Raw genomic sequence first — 12989 nt, 5'->3', positions numbered from 1 at the left:
CGGGGACGGGGGGGGGTTAAGAAGCTCTGTATTTGTTCTAAATAAATATCTCTTATCAAACCTGCTGTCTCCTGGATTATTAGTTGCCTTAACACATGGTGGTCAAGAGAGGGGGATGGGCAGTTTAACATAGAGGGAGGTGAAAGAAGTTATTAGATGTAATACTGTACTCCACCACTAGTAATGGCAATAAATGGCAATAAAAGGAACACAAAGATAAAAGAATAAAATAAAGATAAGATAAAATACTAAAAGAAATGATAGTTCCCTTTGAAATGTAGGAAAAGTGTAAAGTTCATCGGCCTCCCAATTGTACTTCTTGAGTGAATGTGTTTATTTACTTTTCATCACTGACATGTATAAAGTATAAGATCTGATCTGAAGCCCACAGCATGGCTCTGAAAGGGCAGTACCTACAGTCTGAAGATGCATCTCTAAAGAAATGTTTCCAGGTAAAGGATGGTGAACACAGTCCAATATGGCCGACCACTGGTGGAACAGTGGGGCACAGTCAAAGACAGGGACAGGATACTGCCTCTGTGTGGAATCTGTCTCCCAGTGCATTACTGTGTTCATGCTGCCATCTGCTGAGCAAAATGAAACAGCACCATAAGGGTTTAAGTTATTCCTTCACAGGATGACTGTTTTATAATGAGTGATCAAACAATGACTCATTAGTTCATTTATAAGTCATCTAGGACAGGTGAGGAACACTGTAATGAATTCAGTCATCTTTAAAAATAAAAATAATGTGTTTGTCTTGGTTGCTGAGGTTAAACGCTTGATCCTGATCCAGGGTCAGCAGGACGACGACAGAAAGACGGGAGCCCCACCCTCAATAAACTGTAGCTGCAGGTGGGGAAGTGGTCCTCACAGGTGCTGATGAACACTGGATTCAGATTTAGATGTTATGGCCTGAACTGACAGAACTGTCCAACAGGCTGGCAGGTCGTCTCCCAGTCTCTTTAGTGCAGTGACCCTCAAGTGGAAAACGTTTAAGACCAATAAAAAATGTATTTTTTAAAACACAGCAAATTGAAAGAAAACAGAAGCTCCAGACTTCAACCAGAACACAAGGGGGAGGTGGTTTAGAGATGAGACATGAGACAGGAGGTATGTACTTTTATATCTTGATGTACTGTCAGTTTATTAGGAACACACAGCCAAAACTAAGTCAGTCTGGTACAACAGTCTTGCAGTAAATCCTCCTCCATGACGATTACAATAGAAATTAATTATTAAATTAATTGTAATTCAACCATTTGTATTGAAGCTTTTTTTTTAAATTTATTTATTTATTTAGCCTATTGCATATATTTTTCATTTGTTTATTATTATTATTGTTGTTGTTATTATTGTTTTAATTTTCTTTTTAATTTTTTATTATTATTATTTATCTACACTCAGAACAGAACAGAACCCCCCATGACCCGGTTATTTTCGTTGTACTGGTTTTTATGCTGTTATTTGTAGGCAGGCAGCTCTTGGTCAGCCCAGGTTGCACTGTAGGGTCCTAAGATTCATGTACCGGGTTACTATAGTAACCAACAATGATAGCGCGGCTTCTTCTTCCTGGTCTACAGAGAATGTGTTCCGTTCATTCAGAGTGTAAGTTATTAACAGCGTGATATATAATATATTTTCTGAACTGGTTTCTGCTGTGTGTTACTTTGACTCACTCACCGTTGAGCTAATGCTAGCCAACTAGCCGTGTTATATTGCATGTGTGTTAATGTGGAGTACTAACTAAGATATTCTACTATCCTCCTCTGTTTAGCATTTATGGGATATAGCGTATGTAGCATCAATGTATTTAAATCTGTTCAACTTATAGCAAATTTAAGTCCTACCTTTTTTTAGTTTTATTCATACATTTAGGCTGTTTATGTCCCTTTATTCTATGTTAATTTTCTGGGTTGTTTTCCTTTAAATACTCAATGTTTGACCTGGCTCAAGTGGCCACAACAAAGGGGAGACAGTGCATGGTAAACAATTGATAAAGAATAGTTTTATTAAACTAAATTAAGATGCCAACTTAGGTTACTGGTAATCAGTAAAGTCAGAAGTGTGTAGTGCACATGAGTGGAAAACATGGGTGCGGGTGTTGTGATGATTAGATATTATCTTATCTTTATTATATTGTCCTTTATTGTTATTTTCGTTTGGTTCTGTTTTATTATTTTATGATTTTATCTGTAACTTCCTTTGTCTTCTGTGTTTCCTCATTGTAAATGAATGAGATTCATCATAGAGTTTCTTCAGTTCCTGTTATTGTTTTATTTTTATTATTTTTTATTCATTCATTTATTGGATATTACGTTGTTTGTCTGAAAAGTACTTTACAAATAAAGTCTGATTGGTTGATTGATATGTTGGAAAACTATGCTGAATATTATCTGGGCTGCTGACAATCAATTAATTCTATATAAACTAGGGCTGGGACGATTATCCGACGTAATCGATGTTGTCGATTATAAAAATTATTCGACGTGGAATTTTGGTGTCGACGCGTCGTGTAAAACCACACAGGGTAAATGTTCATAGAACAAAACCGGAACCTTCTAATGGGACTGTTTATATCCATCGTCTTTGGTTTACCCGGATACAAGCGCAGCGCACGGACTGGGACAACGCGGTGACGTAATTGAAATCATTGACTACGTGAATGATTTGCGTCTGTGTGATCTATTTGAACAACACGGCGGCGTCTACCAGCAGTACGACGGAGCGTGTGGAGCAACACGCGGCAAAAAAGGCTCGCACACGGTCCTCCAAAGTTTGGGAATACTTTAATCTTGACACCAACAGTGCGGTAGTCTGCAGACTCTGCAAAGTGCATCTGACATATCACACTCGCACGACAGTCATGCACGAGCACATAAAGAGGAAACACCATGTTGCAGCGAGTCAAGATGTGAACGGGGCAAATTGTTATATTAAATGACTAACTTGAAGATAATTGCAATAAAATTGCTGTTAGGTTAATAAAAAAAATAATCGTTAGATTAGTCGAATAATTGAAAAAATAATCGCTAGATTAATCGTTTAAAAAATAATCGTTTGGGACAGCCCTAATATAAACAACTGAGCCTCCACTGTCTGCTGCTGCTGTGGTGGTTAAAGTGGTCCCAGCATTACACATCACAAACTCACGTCTTTAACGCTTAGTGTGTCTGTAACAAATGAAACAAACTGCCATGCAGACTGGTTGTCTATACTGTGTTCACTGCCCTTCACTGACAAACACTCAGTTCTTGTGTTGGATGATAACAACTGTCATTGTTTGGTGTGTAAGCTGATCTGTAATTAATAAGTCAACTTAATTTGTGTGTGAAGCAGCAGGTGTGTTAATGTTTGTTTGTGGTATCAGTTTGCAGCTCAGTGATGTTTGTGACCCTGAACAGGATAAACAGTTTATTATTAATCTGTTATATGATCAGACTTTGTCACCAGATGTTGAAATAACAAACATCAACAGAGTATCAATAAATCACCACATTACATAAGATGACAATGAGCAGCCCGATCATCTGTATGTTATGAAGTATCACAATTAATTCCACCTACTCCATAATCCTTGAGTAGTTGATCAAAGAAGCACAGAGTTAATTCTGTGGAGGCCATTAAAGCCCAAAGCTCGATGACACAGAAACCACAGAGTTCTGGGTTTACACACAGGTTTGTTTTTCTGCATGAGGTGGTACAGTGTAAAGTACAACACACCAACAGCGTTAGTTGACGTCTGCAGCACGCACCACGCACACAAGAAGTTGTTATGGTACAGTAGCTGGAATGTGCTGATCTGCAGAGCCAGTGTTATAAAATTACAGCTACTGTGGTGCAGCAAACACACACTGACTGTAAGACAAAGCATCAGCTGTCACTGGAGCCCCGAGGCGGCATTTACTTTATTTTTTAATTGGATTTAAAATGGTGTTGATGGGAATAAAATACAAGTTTATTGTCCTCTGTAGATTAATATGACGAAAACAGGACTCAGGTCACAGCCATCGGTGTCATGTAGCTGTATGGTTTTCATAATGAGATACAGGTCATCAAGGTGGGTTCATGATGGGGTGATACCATGGTGTTCACAGAGATAAATGCACTTTCTTCTCTAAGATCATCCCTAATCCAAAGGACAGAATCCAGCTGGAGGATCCAGCACATGCAGCTCCCTCAGTGGGTCCTTCACCCCTGCTGGGACCACAGTGGTGGTAGTCAGATATCACTGACATTCATCCACATTTGTTGTCTTACACTGATCAGCCATAAGGGAAAAATACAACACATCCTATAACACATTAACCGTGTATCATTTGCATCAACTTTTAATCAGGAAATCAAACTTCTTTCATCTCACCTGGACTCCAGGATGAACTGATTAGACTAAGGTGATCAAAGGTCAAAGGTCAAGGTCAGTGTGACCTCAGAACACACTTTTTAGCCATTACTCAAGACTTCACACAGAAATTATGACAAACTTTCACACAAATGGTTCATATTGTACATGTCTCTGGATAAACAGGGATGTCATCTGAAACTAGCCTGAGTAGAGGAATCAGACTATTTTTAAAAAGCTATAATAAACTGAAAACCCTCCTCATTTTTATGAGTAGTTTATTGGCTTTTTTGGCTGGACAGCAACAGAGGCCCCGTAAAAAGTAACGGGCCTTTATGTCTAATTCCCTCTGTTTGATATGTAGAGTTGGTCATAGTGGTATTTTAGTACAGAGCCTTGTTTTGACCCACTCCGGTTTGCCCTGTTTAAGCATCAAACTCAACACTTCCTGTAATCGTTTCAAATTAAAAGGCCACTAGAATTTCAGTGAACGGAAACCCTTTATCTCTTCAAAGGGCTTTTAATGCTGTGCTGCAGGAAGAGTATTGTCTCATTTCCGGTTGCTGTGTGTGTGTGTGTGTGTGTGTGTGTGTGTGTGTGCATATCTGATCTGTGTGTATGGCTTAGTGCTGTTGGCTCAATACATGAGGTGAACTGTGTATTGTGAGTGTGAATAGGGCTCAGTGGCAGTGCAGGGGATTAGCATGAGAATGGTGTGTGAGTGCTGGAAGGCCAGTACTTCATTTCTGCCCCTGTGCAGCTCGTGCTCTCTCACCTCCGCCTTCTGCTCCTCCAAACTGTGGCTTAGCTCAGTTCTCCACCTCCGTCATTGTTGCCTCTTCATCCTCAGTCTTCCTCGCTCTCATCTTCCTCTTGCCAGAACCTGGTGACAAAATGGAGAACCATCACACCTTCCTGTACTTTGCATACGGCAGCAACCTCCTGAAGGAGCGGCTCCAGCTCAAGAACCCCTCTGCAACAGTTCACTGTGTGGCCAGGCTCAAGGTACAGTCTGATGTTAGGGGCGTCTGTGTCCCGTTCTCAACTGTACACACTTCTGAACTCTGTCTTTTTCTCTTTTCAGGACTATAGACTGGTGTTTGGGAACCATAGAGGCTTGGCCAGTGACCGGTGGCATGGAGGTGTAGCCACCATAGAGCACAGCCTAGGTGACGAGGTGTGGGGTGTCGTCTGGAGGATGAACATGTCTGATCTAGAGTCTCTGGACAGGTAAAGGGTTCATTCATGAGCTCTCCTGGATTTCCCCCAACTTTTCTCTTGTGAAATTATCATCCACTATATATATATATATGTGTGTGTGTGTGTGTGTGTGTGTGTGTGTGTGTGTGTGTGTGTGTGTGTGTGTGTCTGTATGTATCTGTGTGTGTGTGTCTGTATGTATCTTTGTGTGTGTGTGTGTGTGTGTGTGTGTGTGTGTGTGTCAGTCAGGAGAATGTGACATTAGGTGCGTACAGTCCTGTGGAGCTCTCAGTGAAGACAAAGGGCCAGGAGCTCAACTGTCGCACCTACGTAATGAACAGCTGTGTGTACGCCCCGCCGTCGCCTCAGTACCTGCAGGTAAGACTGCTCTCACTGTGTCCATGCTCAGAGCACCTTCATGACTGTCGCACCTACGTAATGAACAGCTGTGTGTACGCCCCGCCGTCGCCTCAGTACCTGCAGGTAAGACTGCTCTCACTGTGTCCATGCTCAGAGCACCTTCATGTAAAGCTGCAGGACTGATTCCTTCCTTTTTTTAAATGATTTTTTTTATTGTATTACTTCATGATCCATTTAAAGCCTTCAATGAGACTCAGTTACAAACAAAAATAATGAATCTGACAGGTCAAACTAGATAATACGGAAACAATTTAGGACCAGTGAAGTAAATTAAACTATAGGCATCCAACAAGAAAAGAAAGGAAAATGAACTAAAATATAAAAAGTAAATACCTAATATATAAAATATCAAACAGCTACATCTAACAAAAAAAAGTTGGGCTGAACCTGCTTGATAGTCAAACCCCTTTATAAAATAGGGTGTACAAGAAAAAAGAATATTTGGGGGAAAAATAGACTGATTCCTTCCAATTTCTTCATGACTTATTGTCAGTGGTGGATGAAAAACACAGATCCTTTCCTAAATTAACACCTCCAATACAGAAACACGGCCATACTATATTCAAGTGAAAGTCCCGCATTCACTACTTAAGTAAAAATACAGAATGATTATCAGCAGAAAATAATATCAAAAGTTAAAGTAGTGGTTGTGCAGCAGCATCCGCTCTGACTAATATGTTATTGATGTATAAGGAATGTCACAAAATACACAAAATAATGATTTTTTTTACTTTTGTTCAAATATCACGAATGTTGTGTACTCATAAATTCATACTTATATTTTAAATGAAGTGATTTTAGTGTTCTTTCACCTAGATGAATTTGCCGTGGCCTTAAAAAATCTCTTTATCACAAAATTATTTCATTTCCTTAACTTATGCTTAACATTTTTACAGGTTCTCAGTAATATGAAGTCTTTAAAAACAGAGTATTCACTTCTTTTTAGTTTTTGTAAATAATGACCTCATATTTTGATTGTACAATGTCACAGTCGCCATCTTGAATGTACTGAACAGACTTATCTTTCCGATAAATTGCATGAAAGTGATAAGAATGTTTAAAAAATACCATTCACTTAATCATACTGTATCAGTGATGAATATTTTGGCCACAGAAATGAGATATTTTATTGTGAATTTATATATCATTGCTATTATTGGTGAGACTACATGATATTTTGACACATTAAATGAGAGAAAAATTACAAATACCGAAAGGTTTTAGAAAAGTAAAAGTGAGTACATATATGGGAGAGTTACTACATATATATGAAATCTTTTTGTGAATTTGAACCTTTTTTCGGACTCAGACAGAAAAATTTTGCCGTCACGTCATTGACCTTGTTATATGTGACATTATTAGATTTGAACTCTGATGCATCAGTGTGTAAGTTACATTTTACAGTTGAAGCTGCTCAAGCAGGAGATAGTTCATCTACTGTAGATAGTGGTCTCCACAGTGGTCTGAGGCTCCTCACATGAATCTGATTAAAGGCAGAGGACAGAGGGAAAAGAAAGTTCTTTTTTTATTGACATTCACCGTTGAACTGATATTTCCATACAATGAATCTCAGATTTCAAACTGAATGTGTATGAAACATACTCGTGTTTGTCTCAGATCTCAGAATACTTCTTAATAAAGTGCACGTAGAAAGAAAAGGAAAACAAAATATTAAAAAAGAACCATGAACAGATAGGAAGTGATCTTTTCTCTATAACAAAATGATTGATTTGTGGAAATAAAATCAGGCCAATAGTGAAAACCACTAGATTTTTTTACCAGCCACCAGGCAAAGAAAGTCAGATACACAGTTCTTCTTAGAAGAAGACGTTCATCACTGGTTTTGATCTTTTCATGGAACTTGTTGACGAAAAGAAAAACTTTCACTCACTTGCCAGTTTATTAGGAACACCTATCTAAAACTTGTTTGCTGCCACATTATTTTCATTACCTGAGTGCAATGAATCTTGGGATAGGTTGGTCCAGGAAGAGAAGAACGCATTTGAAGGACCTTTTGAAACAGGACAGTTGGTCTTCAGATGCAGCCTCTGAAGGATGAGAAGACACAGCCTTTGTGTTAGTGACTCGTGTCCCTCGTGATTCTGTGGGGGATTCGTACCAGACACCCAGTTCTTACACCTGTAAAATACTTCTATATATTTTTATCAGTGGGTCACAGGCTCAGTCACCATTCTGTTACCTCAGTCAGTGATATTATTTAAATGAAAATCTTACTTCTGAGGCGTAACAGCAACCTTTTGGAGAAACATGTTTCCAAAATGTTTGTGGACAAACCACTGAGTAGAACACAAGCATCATTTTTAGGAGCTAGTTTATCAAAGTATGTGCTGAGCAGGACAATTTACTTCCTTTACTTACATTTTGCAGTTGAGAAATAAACCTGTCCAAAACATAACACTATATAAGAGACAGTGACTGATCAGCAGAGAACAGGAACAGCTCATATCTCCACTACAGCACAATTTAAGGATGAGTCTCTTATTGACTCATCATGACTGTTATATTCTGAATCTGAATCCAATCCTTGTGATGGTAGAGTTATCAGCAGCGACTGATGGATGACAGTGTAAATGACCTTTATAATGAGCCTCACTCTCTCAGTGTGATGTCAAACTTGGAGGTTTAATGTTGTTGTTCTGCATCAGGAAACAAAAGAATACGATCATGAATCAGGTCAGAGGCATCATCATCACCTATTCACTCCCACTCTCTGTGAAGCATCTGGAATAGGATCAGTCTGCTCACACCCCGGTCACCTGACTGTGTGATCCCTGGGTCAGAACAGTCAGGACACCCCCCACCCACCCACACCCCAGGCCCTGTTACGAATCACAGACCTGACAGCAGTGAGTTAAAGGACCAGATTGTTCTTTTGCACATGTGAGAGCTGGAAAACTGGCTGAGAGAAAGAGGGAAGCCATGGCTTCTGCATTGTTGTCAGAGTCACCGTGGTCCTGGATCCTGATGTACTGTGGCTCAGGACAATACAGGGTCCGGTGCAGTGCAGATGTGGAGAGACCACAGTTCAGTTATCCTGCTCACTGCACAGTGGTCCATGACCTGCACAGTCTACAGTCACACTGAGTCCGGTGGGGACTGGGGATGTGGACAGATCCCCGTGGACACTGACAGAGGACTGCTGGGTAAACACAGATGATTTGTGTATTAGACATGAAAGAGAATTTGGAAACTTGAACTTGAACCCTATTTTCAAAAACTTTAAGAAAGTTCCCAAAATTATCTGGTTTTATTCTGAAGATCAAGACCATCATGTTCAGAGAGGATCTTCTCTCACCACTGTGAGTCCTGAAGGTTTCTAAGAACTGAGATAAGAGAAGGGGCGGGGCTAACCCTGTTGCTATGGACATCATGTTTCTGATCTTCACCCTGCAGGTGATCAGGATGGGGGCGGAGCAGAACGGTCTGCCCATGGACTACCAGGAGAAGCTGAGAGCGATCAAGACCAACATGTACGAGGGTCCGCTGCCCATGATGGCTGAACTGGAGAGAGCCAGGAGGAGAGCTAAAGAGAGGGCCAACCACCGCTCTGATGCCTGATGCTTCAGCAGAATCTAGGTCCACGTTGTACTACAGGACAGCACTTGTAACACTGTATTCATCATAATACTGTAGATGAACCAGTTCACCTGAGGAGGCTGACCTCAGTCTCAGCAGCCAGGTGTCTGACAGAGCCCACTGATGGCTCTGTGGTCTGCACAGATGAAAATCACTGTGTCATTTACAGAGTGGAGGTGTGAGATCCACCATAACTGTTGAGTGAATATATATGACCACGAGGATCAGTACTGCAGGCTGTAACTTTCTTTTTGCTTCACTATCGTGCCTTTATGTTTTTATGGCTGAGATATTTCAGAGCCTGTTTCCTGCTCGTAAATCACTATGAGTCATGGACAAAAACAATAAAGGGTCATTCCACTGTTTCTCAAAGTGTCTGCCTACAAGTATAGCCAGTGTAGGTGCAGATAGATTTGTCTACACTGTACCAACAGTAACATAACTTCCTAAATTAACAGCATGCATTATATTATAATCTAAATAAAGTCAGTCAGTGATGGCAGGGGTATTTTAATACCTTGTTGAAAGTAAGGAAAAACAATGGCTGCCTCAGAGGTTAAAAAACTTTACATTAAACATCAGCCATAATTTATAGTGAAGCAGGGGCCCCGCCTGGGATTGTGGGCCCCATGAAAAGATATCACATTGGGCCCCAACACCACAGGCCACGCCACCCTGAACATATCATATATATTCATGTCAACGGAGAAACTATATCTACTTTGTCATTTCACTAAAGGAACAGACAGACTCCTGAAGGACTGAGGTCAAAGCAGCTTCACTAACGGATCTGTGGCATTTCTCAGGTGAAATGTTTGATTGGACCAAGTCAAAATATTTTTGAAATGATTTTTTCTGTCTATATTAGATACAGAGGTGACAAGGAGCAATGGGGAGATGGATGCAGATTCAAACCAGGGTTCATGTGATTGATGATCAGCATATTAACCCTTCAGCCACAGGTGTGCCCCACCTGTGAAACCTTCGTGATCACTACTTCTTTAATTGGTACCACTTCACAATAAGACCCATAGTTTATAATTAGGTTATTTATCCGGTTCTTAACACTTTATAAATCTTAAATTAACAATTATGAACAAGTTATAAAACAGTTTTCATATGGTGATGCAGGCTCACTATTTGGCAAGATCAAGTTAATATTTACTACTCATTAATCTTACTAATGAGTCACTACCATTTATAACTGGTAAAAGGAACCTTGTTGTAAAGTGTTAAACACATCATCATTTATTAATGAGTTACCAGTTATAAATAATAGTAATTCATTAATACATGGTGATGGGTTTTACACTTTACCAGTTTTTTTTTTTTTTTTTTTAAATGGTTGTAAAAAAAATGAGATGCAGAAACATGGAGATGGATGGAGGGAGAATGAACTGAGTGAACAACAGGCCACAGAGATGTGAACAGTGGGACAAAGGATGGGTGAGCAGTTCACTGAGTAAATGAAAGTTACCACCTGTGTTCTACCCGGAGTGCTGAAGTCCTAAAGAAGAGACCAGGCAGCAAAAAGCATCTCCATTGTGCAGAACAATCTGATCAACACCTGTGATTATAATGAGGACAGCTGACTATACCGAGGATACTGAGGCCAGAATGAATCTGGTCATTTGATATGATAATTCGATCTGCCAAATGAAACGTTTTGACCATTAAGATGCTGACGGTAGTTAATTGCTGGTAACTTAGGACATATGTGATGATCAGCAGATACAAATACTGGATGATGAAGAAAACACAGATATGAGGCTTAACAGTACAGATACATGAGGGCTCACTATTTGGCAAGTCACTGTTGTCCTTTTTATCTAATGTGCTATAATAGCTTATAAATGATTTATAAAGTTTAACAAGCTAATTAATAAACCTTAGCCATAAATCCTCTATCAGGGGAGTCTTACTGTAAAGTGGTGCTCCTTTAACTCTCGGGAGTGTGACCCTTCAGTTTCAGTGAAGAATCCAGGAAACCACCTGTAACTGTTGACTTCTGCATTTAATGCGACTGAGCATGACGTATTCAGAGTGAGAGGTGTGAGGTGTCCTAAGATAGATTTAGATGGTTTGGCTCTTCTTATTTGGCCTCGTCATCTCCTCACTGTAACATGTGCTGGGATGTCACCAGACTGTTTCTCAGACGGTCACTTCCTGAGTGTGCGCAAAAGCCTCTAACATCTACAACAAACAGAGGTGATTCAATCAAATCACAGGTTACAGTTTTAAATATTAAGACAGATGAGAGGCAGGAACTCTGTTTTAAAACCAGAGTGGACACATGGAAAGACTCAAACTACACACTGAGCTACACAAATATCTACTGATGTTTATTATTTATCACTTTACTATAAACTCTTTTGTCCCTGTTAGGATACCGTAGGAATGATCACTCAGTTATTCCATTGATGTGATTGGTCAGTCGTCAGGCTGTTGACAGATCCTTTAATAGGCTATTAACTTGCAGGTTAGCCCTGCTGCATCTGTTACCATGGTGATCTATCCCAGTTAAAAGGGAGCCAGCTTCACTGAAAAGCCCAAAGACAGCTGGAAGACCCACCGGTCAGGCTCCTGGTTTTCCTCTGTTTTCACACATACAACACAGATTATCAGTTCTTTTTGTTTATTCGGATGTTTTTCTTCATTTAGACCAAACAAGACAGGAGTGAATGATTTCCTCAGATTTCCTCAGAGACATTCATAACAAATACATCATGAAAACGTTTCTGTCATCCTGGTTTGTCTACCAAAGTCTCTAATAACAGTGTCATTATGTTTGAACACTGTTTAGAAGGTGACAGGATGTCGGAGCCTGTTGCTGTTTGGTGCCTCCACACTGGAACAGAGAGGATGTTGAACTTTGTTTTTGGTGTTAGACCGGGTCCAGCTGTCCCTCTGTTTGGGGCTGCGTGTCTGAAAGGCCACTACAGAGCAGAGGAGCTGTTCTGGGTTATGGAAACAGGACAGAGTATCGGCCTCCGCGAGGGTCGGGCCTTGTAAAATTCCTGGTCTGTTGATAAACCTGTCCCCTCTGCCACCCCCTCTGTGAGCCAGGCTGCTCTACAGCATGCCTCCCCAGAAACATTTCTTTTCTGGGCCTCAGAGCTGTGACGAAATCCCAAACAAACACAGCATCTGAGATGGAGGAATGTATTTGGGACAGAAAGCTGTGTTGTCTGTGGGAAATCAGGGCAAAACAGATTCTGCTCTGCTCTGCAGCTGCAGCTCTACATTCACAGAATCACATGGTCTCCAGCAGAGCACAGCAGAAGGCCCAACACTGGAAACTCCCACCAGGTCCCTGCCACACAGAGCAGGACCTGCAGAGCAGTCCAGTGTTCATCACAGTGTCCTGCCATGTGCTTCTAATGATTTCAACCATGAGAGCCACCCAGACTCCAGAGAAGATCAGGGTCAG

General features: G+C 40.5%; 1 protein-coding gene across 1 annotated transcript; it reads left to right on the top strand.

The window, feature by feature from the left end:
- Positions 1-5087: 5087 nt before the first annotated feature.
- Positions 5088-9924, top strand: ggctb (gamma-glutamylcyclotransferase b). Its single transcript, XM_023418684.2, has 4 exons — positions 5088-5347; positions 5427-5572; positions 5788-5920; positions 9377-9924. The coding sequence occupies exons 1-4, from the start codon at positions 5237-5239 to the stop codon at positions 9539-9541; spliced, it is 555 nt and encodes a 184-aa protein (XP_023274452.1). The 5' UTR covers positions 5088-5236; the 3' UTR covers positions 9542-9924.
- The last annotated feature ends 3065 nt before the right edge of the window (positions 9925-12989 follow it).

Source organism: Seriola lalandi, unplaced genomic scaffold (assembly GCF_002814215.2).
Source record: "Seriola lalandi dorsalis isolate HSWRI2012SDOR001 ecotype SW California unplaced genomic scaffold, Sedor1 jcf7180002054583, whole genome shotgun sequence".
In the NCBI taxonomy this organism is placed as follows: domain Eukaryota; kingdom Metazoa; phylum Chordata; class Actinopteri; order Carangiformes; family Carangidae; genus Seriola; species Seriola lalandi.
This window is presented reverse-complemented; position numbering and strand designations above follow the sequence as displayed.